Here is a 17334-nt window from a genome sequence, read left to right on the forward strand (position 1 = left end):
ATTCCTAGGACCATAAGCCATGTTGGTCTCATCCTTTCTTTCTTTTTCCTTTCAAGGGTCAGAAAGGCAAGCAAGGGCGAAAGGGTGTCACGGGCAGCAGAGGCTCGCTGGTAGGTGATAAAGCATTCATGCTTCATGGTTCTTCTCATGCATTTCCCTATTGACATAACTGTAGGTAGATGTGCCTGAAAAGGTGAGATGCAGGTCTCCTGAACTCTCCCCAAGATCTTGACCTCCTTCCAGTCTATGCTTGGTTGGATCAACAAAACAGCTTGGCTGTCCATGCATGCTTTGAAAAATTCACAATCTCCTTCTGGTCTGCCATGACGTGCATAGGAAGACAAGAAGAGCCATGTTGGATCATACTACAGATCCCTCTGGCTCAGAGTTATCACTTCCCTATGGCCATCCGGAGGCAAAATTTCTCACACATGTCTCTAGGGCTTGTTGTTGTGTATTGTGTGCCTTCAAGCCATTTCTGATTTATGATGGCCCTAAGTAGAAATTATCCCGGGGTTTTCTTGGCAAGTTTCCTCAGAGGAACTTTACCATTGCCATCCAGGAGCCCTGGTGGCGCAGTGGTTAAATGCCAGTACTGCAGCCACACGGTTGTGAGTTCGATTGACTCAGCCTTCCATCCTTTCACAGGTTGGTAAAATGAATACCCAGATTATTGGGGGGCAAATGGCTTACAGATTGTAAACCACTTAGAGAGTGCTGAGTTCACTGATAAGCAGTATAGAAAGGCAAATGCTAATGCTATCCCCTGTGGATGAGAAAGTAGGGTCACCCAGTGGGTTTTCATGGCCGAGCGGAGATTTGAACCCTGGTCTCCAAGGTACATCGACACACATGCTTTCATTTCTCTCTCTGTAGGGTCTTGCAGGACTGCCAGGGCCTAGAGGAGTGGTTGGAAGGCAGGGGCAGGAAGGCACCCCTGGAGCGGACGGGATTCCTGGGAAAGATGGCACCATCGGCCAGAAGGTAAGCGTGAGAGTTTGCAGTGGAGCCCTGCCTTCCTATTCATATGACGACTCGCACTTCTAGTGCTGCTGATCTACCAATAGTTACATACATCTAGGGTTTTTAAAAATATGCTTTTTGTGTACCTTACAAAATCAAAGCATTCACCTCCAAGCCTTAATGCTCACTTTTTGTACATTGAGCTGCAAAATTGGGAAAAAGCAGGATATAAATAAATATCATCATCATCATCATCATCATGACCCAGAAGTTGTGTTCCACATACTGCCACTTCTGTATGCAGAGCCATTGGGATGGGGAAAAGTGAGATATAAGTAGATATTATATTGCTCTTTTGAATTGTGAACTGCAATTTTGAAGGAAAAATGGGATAGAGTATAAATAGATAGTGTGAGGTGCCATAATTGAGAAGGCCCTGTCCGTGTCCTCTCCCAGAATGACACCTTTGACTGCTGCATTATAGGTGTCTTCACATCCATTCTTTCCAATATCTGCTTCTGTGATATATTGTTTCTCAGAATTTGTATTGCCAAGATATTCAGACAGACAGACAGAACTGAGCTTTCTTTCTCTTCTCCCCCTCCGTAAGGGAGAACAAGGCGAGGACGGGGAAGAAGGTGTGCCAGGGAAGTCGGGGGAAAGAGGGAGCCCCGGTGTCCTCGGTCTTCCAGGAGCTCAGGGACCCCCAGGATTCAAGGTTGGTTCCCTTCCCGCTGGTTTTTGCTGTCATACACTTACTTTACAACCCTGGCCAACTTGCAGGCTTTGGAATGGCACCAGAGTGCTGTCATGTGGGCAAAGGACATCGCTGTCTGATGCTCTTAAGCCTTCGCACGTGTTGGTTTTGGAAAGCTTTCTTCTGTTGAATTTGGGAAGGCAGGGCTGCAGTCCAAAAACTAGGGATGGACCCATCCGTCTATTTTTGGCCCGTATCAGTTTTGCATGTGGCCATTCATCGGTCTGTCCTGCTTCCCCATCGGTTTGTAAGTTTAAAAACAAAATGCATGGAAATTTGTATTATTTTGCAACACATGCCTGCACAAAATTGTATTCGTATTTTGTATGTATCTGAATATGCATTTTTACGAGCCTGAAAAATGGAGAGGGCTCCTGGTTTCCCCCCCCCAGGTTAGCAGCCTTAATGCTGTGATACAGGCCCGTTCGGTTCATTTGCTTGGTTGCTCTTGTGTGTGTTTTAAACTACTTTCAGAAATTAGATTCCAACAAGGTTGGTTGTGGAATGAATATGGATTCAATTACTCTTTGGTTAACATGGAGTGGTTGAATTATTCATTGCTGACCCCTAGTGATCACAGTGAGCACAACAGACCAGTAGTCCAAAGCAATGCTCCGCTGGTTGACCACTAGGACTTTGATATTGATGTTTTTTGCATGCTGGGAGTAAGATCCATCTGAGATAAGCCGGTGATGTATTCAAATCTTTTAGTCCAAATCTCAAGCCAAGTCTTAGGACTCTACTACCTTCAAGTCTCAAGTTGAGTCTCAAGTCCTTGCAAGATACTTGCAAGTCAAGTACATCTCCTTCTCCTGGACATGGACTCTTATCTGTCAGATTTAAGCCCTCCACCACCACAACAGAACCGAAATGGCTCTGATGTTCCCTTCAATTTACCTCTGAGCTATATTCATTCTCCTTTCTCTTTACCCCCACCACCTGGTTTCTTTTAGGGAGAAACAGGATTGCCTGGACAGACTGGCCCCTCAGGGAAAAGAGGTCCCTTGGGTGGAATGGGGCTCCCTGGAAGTCCTGGAGATCCAGGACTAAAAGGTCAACCGGTAAGTAGATGGGTTATTTATTTAATTGCACCCCGCTCTTCTCCCTGCAACCTGGGATCTCAAGGTGGCTTCTTGTTGTTGTTGTTGTTGTTGTTGTTGTTGTTGTTGTTCACAGCCCTCAAGTCAACTTCAGTTGAAGGCAGTTTCAACTTGTGACAACCCCATAAATTGAAGTTGACTTCAGCTTCAGCTGCAGTCAACTTTATTGTGGTAGCCCCATTAACTGAAGTTGACTTTAACTTGTGATAATCCCCTAAATTAAAGTTGCCAGGAAAACGCTGTGATAGGTTCATCATAGGGTCTCCATGAGTCGGAAATGACTTGAAGGCACACGACACACAGCAACACATGAAGTTCATGCCATCTAGTTGTATCTCATCACCTTCTGATTATACATCAAGAACAAACCACAGGAAGCTCTCCATCAAGTCTGAACCAAGCAGAGCTTGGAAAAGTTAGAGTTATAGGGCCAAATCTCCCAGAACCCCCCTGGTCAGCAGGTCCAATGGATCTTGCATCTTTGAGCTAGATCTTGCATCTGTGCTCAGAAAGTTGGCAACCCAAGAGACAGCAATACCAGGAGGGGACATTTAAGGGTGAACATGGCCAAGATTTCTGAGCCAAACACACCCTGCGTTCCATATCCACTGGACTTGCTCTTACATCTCCTGACCTTTGCAAAAGAAGATGGGAAAAGCCTGCTGGAACATTTTGAGGGGGGGAAGATCCAAAAGGACCCTCGATGAGTCACTGAAATCTCATCAATAGAGGAAAAAGAGTGCCTTTTATGGCCTGCGTAGCCTTGAGGCTCAGCTGTGCTCCGCAAGCTATTCCAAAGGGGCTTGTTCGGCTTGGTTGTAAATGACTCAAAAGACCGGGGTTTCCACCACTTCTGTTGCAAAAGTCCTTTCCAGAGTTCTTAACATCTTTTGGCGTTTGGGAAACTTTTTCCTGCCCTGTTCATGAGACACACTTTGGCAAGAGCAAGAACCGTTTTGGAAGCCAAAGACGTTGCAAGTGCCTTTCCAAAGACCCATACATGAGAGAGAAGGAAAATGAAGCAACGCTGAAAAACTGTGGAGGGGGAAAGGAGACCATTTTAAAGCAAACAAGCATTTTAAATTGCTTGCTTGCTTGGAAAGAAAAGAGAATAATGGAAAGGAAATAATGGCTATGCTATACTGCTAACGGTCATGCTTTCAACTGCTCTTCATTCTATTCGTAGTTTAATTATATTTTGAACTTTTGTATGATGTGAACATTTTAGCTGTGTACATTTTTAATGTTGCGTAGTGGTTTGAGTGTTGGGATATGACCCTGGGGACCAGGGTTCGATTCCTGGCTCGGCCATAACACCCACTGGCTGACCATGGGCAAGTCATATGCTCTTAGCCTGTTCAGGGGGGGTTGCCACTGCCGTCCTCTAAGGCTGGGAGAGTGTGACTTGCATAAGTTCATCCAATGGGTTTCCACGGCCAAGGTGGGATTCGAACCCTGGTCTCCAAAGCCATAGTCCAGTGCTCAAACCACTACACCACACCGGCTCTCACAAACTTCTTAGGGATGTTTATAACTTGTAGTCAAATCAGTGGTCCCCAAATTCTGATCCTCCAGACGTTTTGAACTTCAATTCCCAGAGCTCCCAGCCAGCTTGGCCAACAATCAACAATTCTGGGAGATACGGTGCAAAACATCTGGAGAGCCAAAGTTTGGAAAACCACTGTGTTAAAATGTTATGAGGGTATAGCATGGCCTTGGGTGAAGGATGGTGGGATTTGCAGTCTGAAACCTTGGAGGAACTCAAGGCTACTCAGCCCAGCTTCAGAAATGGTACTGTGGTTGGTCCGTTTTAGGAGAAAGCAAAGGAAAATTAGAAAATTGAAGGCAACCACTGCTACCTCTTAACATGAAGCTTTCTCTGAACCTAAAGATGAATCTTGCTGTCCCTTCCTGAGATGGTCAAATCATCTCCTCCTCCTCCTCCTGTTCTCAAATGTCTCTGTAGACTTGGCCATGCCAAAACACTAATGCTGGCCTTCTCTCGTCACCTCTTGCTAAGAAGAGCTTCTTTGGAGCCAGAGAACAGATGGATTTTTTACTCTCTTTACAAAACCATTTCCTCCCCCTTCGACATGGCTTGGCACGGAGACCATTTTTTTGGCCTTTCCAACTCATGAACCATAATGAGTTTTGCAGCCCTGAGCCGTTTAAACTGAACACTTCCTTTCATCTGTGTTTCTTTTCTTTATATATTTTTGAAACCTTCTAGGGAGACTTTGGTGAATCAGGATTTCCAGGGATCGCCGGCCTGTTTGGGCCAAAGGTGAGATCACAGCGCATGCATAAATAATGTTCTTGTTCTTGTTGAAACCGGCTCTTTACTTTAGCTCTGCAAATGCAACACAACCTTGACACTGCACACTAGGTGCAAGCAAGACATGCACAGATCCTGACATAAGATTGTCATGCTACTAGGGGGAGAGGTGTTGGTTTTGTAGGAAAGAGGTACGCAAACATACAATCCGGTCATTCTGACTGTCTCATTTCAACCTTTCCAATACTTGAGTGGGATCTGCTCATAGAAAGGTGGCCAGGATATGTTTAAAAATCCCCTTCGGTATAGTTTTTGAAAGTCTCCTTAAAGACAAGTTACCGGAAAAGCACAGCACTTTTGGTGTTCTTGGAAGAGCATCATTTTATTTTATTGTATTTTTAAATGTTCTGCACTTTGTGGATATGGACAGGTTCCAGAAAAGGCCTTATCCCCAAGTAGAGGAGGCCCGTTACTTAAAAAAGTAAACCCTTTTTGCAAGCATTTGTGGTTCGATGGATCTGCTGAGAATAATAGTTGGATCTGAGGTCACAAAATGTATTTACTGAAGACTTCCACAAAAGTTTCTTCTTGACGTGATGGAATCTGTCGTAGGGGAAAGGACAAATAGTTGTGGGTTTGGGCTTCTCTTTAAAAGAATAACGCGAAGATGTCTCTAATCTGTCAAATAAATGACGAGGTTGTATCTCTAATGCTTTGAAGAATAATGGTTGTGTGTGGTTGTGTGTTGATCTCTCCTTAGGGACCTCCCGGAGATCTCGGGTTCAAAGGTATCCAGGGACCCAAAGGTCCACAAGGACTGATGGTGAGTTTGGGATGCCCCTTCTGTCTCATTGGTCTTTGGTTGGGTTACTATGACAAGTAACTATGACTAGTATTAATATTTCAACCTTGGATTAATGTATGGAAGCTATAGAGTAAAGATCTGTGATCCAGGGACTAGACTTCTTCTGTAGCTGCTTCTCCTCAAACGTTTCCCATTGACAAAAATTTACTTGGCTGCATCTTTGCAGTTGAACTCTTCTGAGATGTTCTTCTGCAATGGTTGTCTAGTGATGACGAAGCAGATGCTTGTCCTTTAAGAGACCCCAAAGCAACCATTCTTGCCAAGATATCCATTTTCCCAAAAAGCACCCATGGTTCCTTGGAGGTCAAAGTCCAAAGAGCTCTGATATCTCCCATTGTTAGGTCAGAGATATCTTATGCAAGCATCACTTCTATTCCAAGTAGAGCCATCCCATGCAGAGGGTGGAGATGGATCTAAAGACACCACTTTCCTGTAGTTGGTCACATGTGGTTTGTGTTGTGGTTGACAAGTTGTGTGGTGTTTTGTTGACAAGTTTGCAGTTACCTTTGGGTCTATGGTAACTGCTATGGTAAAAGAGGAGAAGGTATAAAGCAATGAGAAGCATGGATGGTTTGAGCAACTTGACTAATCCCATGTTTCTCCATAGGGGAAAGAAGGAGTCATCGGTCCATTTGGGATTCCAGGTCCAATAGGAAGTCCGGTTAGTGTCCGTCTTGCTCATCTTTTACTTGTGTTGGAAATACAACTCAACATCTTTAGGAAGAGAGTTCCAAAATCTAGAAGCAGCCACTGAAAAGGCCCTCTCCTTTATTCCCACCAAACAAGCTTGAGAAGATGGTGGGACTGAAGGAAGGACCTCTTCTGAAGATCTTCGACCTTGAACAGGGAGATAAAGGCAGATGCGGTCTTTGGACCCAAACCATATAGGACTTTAAGAAACAAAAGTTTGAACCCTGGTCTTCAGAGTGGTAGTCCAATGCTCAAAGTACCATGCCATGCTGGCTATGGATTAAATATGTGAATGAATATGCCATATAAATATATATTGCTTTCTGTCCCCACAGGGCACCAAAGGAGACAAAGGCAGTCGAGGTGAAACGGTGAGTGATCTCGCAACCTTTTAGGATTTTATTCTGAACCAGGAGATTAGGAACACTAGTGACATGTCTTCCACCCGTCTGCTCCCAGTTGTCTTGACTGGAAAGGGTGGGAAGATACTGGGGGAGGCCTTATACACATAGTCCTCTATCTTCATGATTTTTCAATGCAAAATGTAACCATGTTGACTGTTGAGAGTCCATCTACGCTGCAGAAATAATCCTCAACAAAACCCCAACAAACTACAATTCCCAAAATCCCCTAACATTGAGGCATGGCCATTAAAGTGGTGCCAAACTGGATTATTTCTGCAGTGTCGATGCAGGCTGTTTCAACCACTAACAGTCACGTCAAATGTATGAATTGCTTTTCATCTTTCTCAAATCAATGGATTATTTTCATCTCCTTTATCTGTTTGTTTCTCCTTCCTCCGACAGGGATTGCAAGGTCCAAAGGTGAGTCTGTTTTAAGAGAATGGTTCTTGCCATCCAAAGTTCTCAGAGGCGGAAAACAGTTCTAATACAAATATGCAAGCAAATATGGTGCAATGTAAGGAATTTAAGATCCTGAGCACAAAGTTTCAGTGCCGTTGTGTGACGGTAGAAGAATGTCTTAATAGAAGCCAGGCGAGTGAAAAGGCTCACCAAATTGGAAAAAGCTCAACCCCTCCAAAAGAGCAAAAGAACAAAACAAAATATGAGAAAATGGTGGATGGAAACATGAGGTCCTGCTAAGATTATATCAACTGCAGACGCCAGCAAACTTCACAAAGGAAGAGGAGGCACATCTCAGGATGCTAAAAAGATGGCCTTAATTTGCGAAAAAGCTTTTTGGTAAATAAAGACCATCCTTTTAGCATCCTGAAATGTGTATCCTTTTGCTCTATGGATTCCATTGGATGGTTTCCAGTGTTTCTTATCTGGAAACAGACCTCCAAAGGACCCCCATGTGTCAGGATTGCAGCTTCCTTCATCCCCGGCCGATGTTTGGGTTTGATATTCTGGGGGCATGATTTCTGAGTGGAGCAACCAAGACCAGGCTGTCTTCTGCCACCTGAAACTTAAATCTGTTTTGTGTCTGCCATCATGGACTATTCTGGCTTCTCCTTCAACCCCAATGGACTTTGTGGGAGGGAACCTTGGGCCAATAACGCCCATAAGGTCCACCAGCAGCATGGCTGATGGGTTGGGATTATGGGAATTGTAGTGCAGAACATCTGAAGGACTTGAGGTTTCCCATCCTAGTGGTAGTTTCTTTGGCTAGATATTCCATTGCACTTACTATCTGGTGAGCTTTTGGAGTCCCCACTCCTTGTCTAGTTTGCCAAAAAGGGATCACCATCCCTCCTTCAATTTTAGCCCAATTTACTCTCTGATTCAGACTTGATGGAGTAATCCAGAGGATCCCTTTCTTAAACATCCTAATCTTTTTCTTCCCAGGGTCCCCCAGGGCCTCGTGGACCCACAGGACCACCGGTAAGTCCAACTCATTGTAGAAGAGATACTGACAAAATGAAGTTGGAGGGTCAATGGATGAGAGGCTTCTAGGATAGAGGGATGTGTCCCCAAAGCAGTAGAGTGAGAAGATTAGAAACCTGGGAATAGGTGCAGAAACTCCATCAACTAATACATGTCTATGCTTCCCCCTCTAACTTGTAGTTTTTCTCCTGCCATTGGGGGTTGAAGGATAATTTCATGGTGGGAAGTACCCTTACCCCCCATGGCTATAGCTTTTATCAGACCCCATATGGTCCACATCCCAAAGAGTTTGCTTGACCTATCTGACGTATTCCCTTCTCTCTTGACTTTGTAGGGCCCACCTGGAATCCCAGTTACACTTGTAAGTTCTCAAGGACTTCATTCTGGTTGTAATTTTGCATGTTTTGGGGCTCCACCAAGAGAAGATATGTGTCTACAGGACGGTGTCTGCTTGCTTGCCTGGTAATCTGTGACCAGCCTTTCCAAGTATTTAGGAATCCTACCACACATTGTCAACCCTGGGCTGACATTCTCAGTATAGAGTCACCTTATCTTGTTGGATTTCAACTCTACACAGATTTGGGACCATTGCCTTGATAACTATCATCCATGAAGGGATCCTGTGGCACCTTTGAGAGTAACTGAAAGAAAGAAGTTGGTAGCATGGGTTTTTGTAAACTTGAGTCTACTTCTTCAGATGCATGTAAGGAAGTAGGTTCAAGTCTATGAAAGCTCATGCTACCAGCTTCTTTATTTCAGTTAATCTCAAAGGTGCTACAAGATCCCTTTGCATACCCATTTTCTATGTCTTTCAACTAGTATTGACATTAGCAACCAGAGCTCTCAAGGTGATGATTTAAATCCAGTTGGCCCGCAAAGAACTGAATATGACCCCCCAAATCCATAGATTGTACTTGTATAAACTTAGACATCTGCTCCAAGATGAGCCCCGTCTATCCGCACTGTTTGCTTAATGAAAATCAGGTAGTTAGAACTACATTACAAAGTCCCAATTTTCAAGTGTTTCAGACTGGTTGACCTTGTTGGTTTGTTTCCTTCTCAACCAGCAGCAAGATAGCTTTGGTGCAGCATTCCAAGCAGTGAAGCATACCAACTCTGTCTTCAAGTCGGAGGTATGTTGTGGGTAATCCATAAATCCTTTCAAAAGACTTCTCCAAGTGTTCTCCTTGCAGGAGAACAATGTCCATTGCTTACTCCTCCTCCTCCTCCTCTCCTCTTTCTTTTGGGCAGACCTACCAGCATCCAGACCTTCCAATGCTGGACCAGGGAGGTGAGATCTTTAAGACTCTGCACTACCTCAGCACCCTCATCCAGAGCATCAAGAGACCCCTTGGAACGAAGGAGAACCCGGCCCGCATCTGTAGAGACCTCATGAACTGTGAACAGAAGATGCAGGATGGTAAGTATTCATTGGGCCCAGAATGATAACTGGCACCACGGATTGACCATGATGCATCATACAGGAAAAGTGGGATTTTGGAATCCCTTATGCCAGTGATTTAACCTTGCCTAACTGGGATTATGGCCCTGGGATGGGCATGCAACAACTTCTTTCACTTAATCTCTAAAATGCTGCATGATCCCTTTGCATACTGGGATTATGTCAGTATAACGTCTTTCTGAGAGGTTGCATAGGAGATACGAAATACAGTACATTCCTGTACAAATCTTAGACAGCATCCAGATGCAGTTTCTTCCCCAAGATGGCTCATTGCACACCAGGCTGCATACAGGTGTTGTCTGCTGTTGCACAGCTAGGGAACAAGGAGTAGCCTTTGCCTCCCCAGACTTCCAGTGTAAAAACTCTATGGTCTGCCAATATCAATAGGAACTAGGCCGTGTTTTTCACCCCATTGGTTCAACCAGAACCAGGGACAAAGATGGTTACTCAAAGAAACCATGAGACTGATATATAATGCTCAGTCTAGATCAGTGGCTTCCAGACTTTGGTCTTCTAAGTGTTTTGGACTCCAGCTCTTAGAAGTCCCTGCGAGCTTGGTCAATAGTCAGGAATTCTGGGAGCTGAAGTCCAAAACACTTGGAAGACCAAAGTTTGGGAATCACTGGCCCAGAGAAATAATGCTGTAGGCTTGGGATATGGCCTGAGATTGGTGCTTCATTGGTTCTTCAGGCGTAACTAGGTTGGATAAGGACATGCCATATTGATGCACCATCTCAGTTGCATTCATGCACAGTGCAGTTGTGATAAAATCAAGAGAAGTGTGAGGAATTAACAATCCCATGAAGCAAAATCATACATCACACACTCTTAGTCGCCTGTACACACCTTGTACCTTCTTTCCTTCAGGTACCTACTGGATCGACCCTAATCTTGGGTGTTCTTCAGACAGCATTCAAGTTACATGCAACTTCACCCAAGGAGGACAGACTTGCCTCAGCCCCATCGTAGCCTCAAAGGTATGTGGACTTCAAGACCGGAGTAACACACCATTGCGGTTCAAGCAGGGTAATGCAGAAGAGTGGTTCTCAGCCTTTTGGCCTCCAAAAGTTTTCCACTTCAGCTCCCAGAATCCTTGAGCATCAGCTGTACTGGGTTGGGAGCCGAAGTACAAAACACCTGGCGGTCCAAAAGCCATGAACTAACAATCTATTGATCATTTTTAAAAGCAGACAGAAGGCACTCCACTGTTTCACAACAGCACCTGGGTTTTGCAACCATAAGGCAGCATATTCCGTTCACGGGGAAAACACGCATGCTGCCTTGCGTTGCCTCTGCATATGTTACTCTATCTGGAAGTTAGCTGTTGGGGAATGTCCTTTGGCCAGCGTTGGTTGCATGGCAAATTTATTGTTCTGCATGCATTGAAGGCAGAGGATGGATGCTCGGTTTCTGGTCTTCTGTATGGATTTCAATCTCTCCTCCCAATTTTTACCTAGCTGGACTTCGACACTGGAAGAGTGCAAATGAATTTCCTCAACCTCCTGAGCTCTGAGGTAGTGCAGAATATCACCATCCACTGCTTGAACGCGTCTGTGTGGCGGGAAGGGCCTTCGGACACAACATCGGTGCGCTTCAAGGCCTGGAACGGGCAGATCTTCGAAGCCGGCGGGCAGCTCAGACCGGACGTAGTGGCCAATGATTGTAAGGTATGGGATCTCTCAAAAAAAAAATTGTTAATGAAGCACCTTGGGATGAAGTAGATGGAGGTGTTGCAGACAAACTGTATACAGGAACACAGTTGTCTCTATTTATTGAGAGAGACATCTCTTTCTGATTTTACCCATTTTCTGTTTGAGGAAGCTTTGTTAGTTGGGAAAAATCACGTTTCTCTCTCGATAAAACCACATTGCCATCTGCTGCAGCGTAAAGGCACTGCAGGCTGCTGGACCTACTTCTGAAAAGGGCGAAGGACAATAACACCCCAAACCCACAAAACAGTGACACCTTTATGAGGCTAACCAAATTGGGGAAAAAACACATTGCAAGCATTTGAAGCAACATCAGGCAAAAGACGTTAAAAATCAACCAAGAGAAAAAAAATAAATTTAAATGCTGATAGTTTCCAGCTTGCATTTTGTCAAGATCTGGCTGCTCTCAGTTCAGATGGCTCTGGAGGGAAATTCATGAATCCTCCCTCTGGCCATGTGGGTACTTCAGGAAATAAAGAATTTTAAGATTTATTTTGTGTGTGTGTGCGTGCGCGTTTCAGGCTATGTCAGAAAGCATAACTAGTTGGTAGCCACGCTGGCCATGTGGCAAATGACGCAGGAGGCATATGCGTATGAGTGCATGGGCACTTTCATAGTCTCTTAATGGTGTAGTGCAGAGATCCCCAAACTTCTGCTACTCCAGATGTTTTGGACTTCAATTCCAAGAATTTGTGACAGTTGGCCAAGCTGGCTAGGTCTTCTGGGAGTTGAAGTCCAAAACACCTGGAGGACCAAAGTTTGGGAATCGCTGGTGCAGTCCAATGCATCCCCAAACTTTGGTCCTCTGGATGTTGTGGACTTCAACTCCCAGAAGTCCCAACCAGCTTGGCCAACGGTCAGGAATCCTGAGAGCTGAAATTCAAACATCCTGGAAGAGCAAAGTTTAGGAACTATTGGTGTAGTTGCAAAACTGTCCTTACCTTTCTTCTTTCTCTCTTTCTCTCTCTCTCCTGCCTCCCTTTGCATTCAGATTCAGGACGGACAGTGGCACCGGACCCTCTTTACGTTTCGGACCCAGGACTTGCACCAGTTGCCCATCGTCGACATCTACAACCTTCCCCCATCGGAGCCTGGGAAGCAATATCTCCTTGAGGTTGGGCCTGTGTGTTTTCTCTAAACGGGGCGGCCTCTGTCATCCTTTGAGCTTAGGCTTCCTTTGTTTTGGAGATGGCGCATCATGGAGCAAAAGGGCTCAACCGCTTCCAAATGAGCCTCCAAAGGACTGGCCCTGTAGCGTTTGGCCCACCGAAAACCATCATCGGGAATCCTTGGTCCATCAGACTCTCGTTTCTTCCGATGCAGAGAGAGCAGAGAGAATATTGCTTTTTGCAGAAACATGACATTAACCGATGGCTCTTAGGAAGCTGAAGCAGAAGGCCAGTCGAACCGACCGAATCCTATACCCAAAGATTTTAGAAATATCTTCGTTCCGCCAAAGAAGATGTTAGATAAGATCTCACAGAAAGAAAAACAAAAACAAAACCCTGTCTAGTTGTTTTGATACCAAAAAACGTGGCTTTCCAGGACCACAGACGCAAAAAACCAAGGCAGGGTTTGTGGGAAGGAGATAGGAATATAAGCCTTGGAAAGATGGCTTTGTTGAACTTGTTTCATCTTGCTTGTTGTTCTGGAACAGGAAGCATTTTGATGTGCAATATTAGAGCGAAAGAAAAAAAGAAAGAAGTATAAATATATTATATTATATATTATTTAAGGCAAAAATAATAATAATAATAAAATAAAACCAAGTGAGATGCTTCTTCCCTTCATGGGAAAACAAAACAAAACAAAACAAAACACAAAATCCCTTTTTGTATGTATATGAGGAGGGAAATATATCCAAAACAGGAAAGAAGCGATTGGTGCTACATTGAAAAAAGAAAAGCAAAAACAGAGAGAGAGAGAGAGAGATCATGATAGAGAGGGGAAGGGTTTGTTTCATTTGATTCTACCTCTCGCTGTGAAGTACCTGGTGCTCTTTTATTTTTTAAACAAGAATTGTGTTATTATATATATACATATATATATATATATATATGACTCAAACTATTTAAGGTTCGAAGGGGTGCTACGGTGTCTCATCGCGAGGCTCCTCCGCCGAATCCTCCATTTTGGAACGAAAGAGCGGAGGAAACAAAACCGAAGGGAAGCGGAGGGAGGCCTCGGTGGGGCGTTGCCGTCTTCAGTGCGACAACCGACAAATCGATTTTTCTTAACTTAAAAGTGCATTAAATATTTTACGTGGGTTTATTTTTATTTTGTACGTTCTTCGGAATCCAGGTTTTCTCTTTATTTTTTAATTTCTGTCGTTTGTGGGTTTGTAAAGTAAAAAAGCAAAAGCACAGCTTTTAGGGGAATGGGTTGTTTTTCCCCCGTAGCGCACGAACTGAGCTTGTAAAAAGAAGAAAAGAAATGAAACTCATATTTCTGCTGTCCTTTGTGTGTTTGTGTGTATGTGTTTGCGTCCTTGTGTGTTTTCTTGTGCAACTTACCAAAATATTAGGCTGCGAGGGAACCGAAAAAGGCGAGAGAGACAGAAAAGGAGAGGATTTTTAATCCATGTTAGCTTTTCTTCTATAAATAATCAGTCTGTTCTGTTTCTCTGCTGACTCTGGGTTTGTTATCTATTTAGTCAATTGATCAATCAATCGACTGATCAATCACATTTATTGAACCGTAAGTCATCACACACACACAAAAAAGGTTCAGGCATAATGCAAAAACGATAAATAGATGAGACATTACAATGTCACATTGGATAACTTTAAATGCAGATTAAATGCCGAAACCTAACAAGTCCTTCTTTGAAGATCCATCTGGTTTAAAGAATAGGGATAGAAATACTGTTTAACTGAAATCTGTATGTCGAGATGTATATTTGGAGAGGTACTCTGCCAACTTCTTTGCCCGGTCGGTCTTCTTGGATGGCTCCTTTACGTTTTGTTTTTCTGTTTCGCTCTGTTTTGTAGAAACCTAGACTCTATATGTAAATTTGGAGCTTTATAAAAAGAGAGAGAAAAGGAATGAAAGAAAGTGGAGGATTAATATTATGGTAATCGTTTTTTGGTTTTGTTTTGTTTAAGATTCTATATAAGGAATGTAATATTGATGTAACCGGCGCCGTACTGTATTTCGAATGGCTTTGGTGCTTGTCCTTTTATTTTTGAACCCTCTTTGTGTTTCGTAAAATATATGTGAGTCTTAATCTGTGTGTATTCTTTGGAAGAAGAAAAGGAACTGTCTTTGGCTTGCTTTTAACCGAATTTAAAACCCGCGTCCCTTTCTCCTTGTTGCTGAACCTCTTTCCTTTCGTAGCTTCTGGTCTTGGTGCTTTCCTCCCAAAATACCTCAACCTAAAAGAAGGGCATTTTTCACTAAAACCAGCCTGGGACCCTCCTGATGGGTTTGGGCTACATTCCCCATCATCCCCGTCAATGTATTAGATTTGGAGGGTGCCATTCTGGTCTCAAACCGTCACTCATCCCCAAAGTTCCCTTTGGGTGAAATGATGATCACAGGTCCTTTCTCCTCTCTATTTCTTCTTCTTCTTGGTCATCTTCGTTCCACCTTTCCCTCCCTTTTGTTTCTTCTCCATTCCCTTGTCAAGTGGATCCTCATATCTTCATAGAACCAGTGTGCCTTTTTCCTCCTCCGTTCACGTTAACCACCTTCCTCCCTTTTTCTTTTCCTTCCTTTTTTAAAATAAGAAAACCCAGCCAAACCTGAGCAAATGCTAAAACAAATAAATATTTAAAACGGAGGCAGTGAAACCAAGCTTTTGTTTTTATTTTTCCCTGGATGAGAACACTTGCAAAAAAGATGGGAAGAAGCAAGAAATCGACTCTTCGGTGATTCCCGGTCCTCCAGATGTTTTGGACTCCAGCTCCCAGAATCCCTGACACTTGGTCAAGCTGGCCGGGGTTTCTGGGAGTTGGAGTCCAAAACAGCTGGAAGGCCGAAGTTTGGAAAGCACTGTGTTCTTCCCGAGATTGTGAAAACAACAACAGCACATTCATGCAAACACATACACAACCCCCCCAATAAAACACTACAGAAAGGTGAATATGTTTCACATGTTTTGTGGAATACATGGGTTTCTGAATATTGAATGGTGCATTGAGCATCATGCATTGCCTAGTGTTCTTTTGTGAGCATAGACCATAAAGCAGCATCTGGGATGAATTTGCAGGAGGTGGCGGGAGGTTTTCTTCCTCGGCAAGACCAGACACACATAAGGAAAGCAATTGTGGCAGACACACAACCCAAGTTGTTCCCATGTCAACACAAGACTGGGTGGCATTTTCTTTGATATCTGGGGTACTATGTGGGTATGGCTGGGGTGGCGATGGAGCTGCACAGCCTCCAACATTTCATAGGTGAAAATTGGGATGCGTTTGGGACAAGCCACGTTGGAGCATGGCCAGGCAACAAGATGCTGTTCAGGAGGAAGAACACACAAAACCATGGTAGTGCCTCCACCTTCGCAGGGATTAGGGTGAAGGACACCTGTAAATGTGGAAAAACCTCCAATAATAGAAATTTCTATTCTTTTAATCTGAGGAAATGCCTCTCAAGGAATCTCCAGGTCCTCCAGTGCAACTCTATGGTCAATATCTGCCAGAGGTTGGCCATTGAATCTTGCTGGAAGACCGACAGATGCCTAGAGAAGTGTCTTTTCTCTAGGAACGTCTAGGTTCTGCAGTAGGACTCTATGGTCAACTTCTGGCAGAAGACCTAGAGATGCCTAGAGAGGACATATTAATCCAAACTGCAAATAATCAAACCCCCCAAAAGCCAAAGCTGCAAATGCGGAGGGCCATCTGTACTATTTCAAACCGAGAAACCTTGGAATTGTATCGATTTTAGGAAAGATTCAATTCCTTTTTGTTTTTTTCTCAGTTAACAGAGAAAACTTTGCTGCAACTTTCTTTTTGCCGCAACTTTGCTTTTGCAGCAATTCAAGTAAGGCTGAGGATGAAGGGTCAGGGAAGAGAGAAAACTGGGACATTGTCAAAGCAACTGAGAAAACTGGGAAGGTATTGAATTAACTGGGGCTGCCAAACCTGGATACTTGAAGGGCATGAAGCTATACTTATATGTGGAGCTTTTGCTTTTCACCTTACAGCAGGGCCAGCCTAAGCTATTTCTCTCTCCTGAGCAAAGCGGACTGGCAAATATGGCAGCCCTTGTACCAACCCAGGTTGACCTGCATGATACCTTGCTTGGAAATCATTCGAGATATTTATGGCCTTAAGGTTGCCATGAACTGGGAACAACTTGTCGGCCGCAGCAACAACGACAACAATGGAAGTGTCATTTAATTTTCTTTCTGGGTTCTTTGTCCTCTTTCTCTCGCTATTTACCCCAAAATCCTCACCAGGTGGCACTGCAAGCCTGGCTGGCTGCAAAACACAACCACAGTTTCCAAGCCTGAAAAGGGCTTTCATGCTCTCTCTCCAAAACCAACCATTTCCACCAGACTTTTAACTGTTTCCTTATCTTTTTTGGTCAGATTTATGTATTTAAAAATGTTTATTGGCCACTCTTCTGCAGGGAGATGGTTCGTGACAACGCTTGCCCATCAGTACTGAGTTCAATATATTTTGGGGGTGGGAAGAGAGAGATTAATTTGAATTTATTGATTT

The 17334-nt window shown here is 43.9% G+C and overlaps 1 protein-coding gene across 1 annotated transcript in view; it reads left to right on the forward strand.

The window, feature by feature from the left end:
- COL27A1 (collagen type XXVII alpha 1 chain) overlaps positions 1 to 15444 on the forward strand; it is a 103589-nt gene extending 88145 nt beyond the window's left edge. Inside the window, exons 46-61 of the mRNA XM_042479175.1 lie at positions 57 to 110; positions 877 to 984; positions 1574 to 1681; positions 2674 to 2781; positions 5051 to 5104; positions 5856 to 5918; positions 6568 to 6621; positions 6986 to 7021; positions 7457 to 7474; positions 8459 to 8494; positions 8832 to 8858; positions 9565 to 9630; positions 9749 to 9917; positions 10827 to 10936; positions 11417 to 11626; positions 12660 to 15444. Coding sequence (XP_042335109.1) covers positions 57 to 110; positions 877 to 984; positions 1574 to 1681; positions 2674 to 2781; positions 5051 to 5104; positions 5856 to 5918; positions 6568 to 6621; positions 6986 to 7021; positions 7457 to 7474; positions 8459 to 8494; positions 8832 to 8858; positions 9565 to 9630; positions 9749 to 9917; positions 10827 to 10936; positions 11417 to 11626; positions 12660 to 12806 — 1368 coding nt within the window. The 3' untranslated portion in view covers positions 12807 to 15444. The remainder of the gene's footprint in view (positions 1 to 56; positions 111 to 876; positions 985 to 1573; positions 1682 to 2673; positions 2782 to 5050; positions 5105 to 5855; positions 5919 to 6567; positions 6622 to 6985; positions 7022 to 7456; positions 7475 to 8458; positions 8495 to 8831; positions 8859 to 9564; positions 9631 to 9748; positions 9918 to 10826; positions 10937 to 11416; positions 11627 to 12659) is intronic.
- Positions 15445 to 17334: the final 1890 nt, after the last annotated feature.

Source organism: Sceloporus undulatus, chromosome 7, assembly GCF_019175285.1.
Source record: "Sceloporus undulatus isolate JIND9_A2432 ecotype Alabama chromosome 7, SceUnd_v1.1, whole genome shotgun sequence".
NCBI classification, from domain to species: domain Eukaryota; kingdom Metazoa; phylum Chordata; class Lepidosauria; order Squamata; family Phrynosomatidae; genus Sceloporus; species Sceloporus undulatus.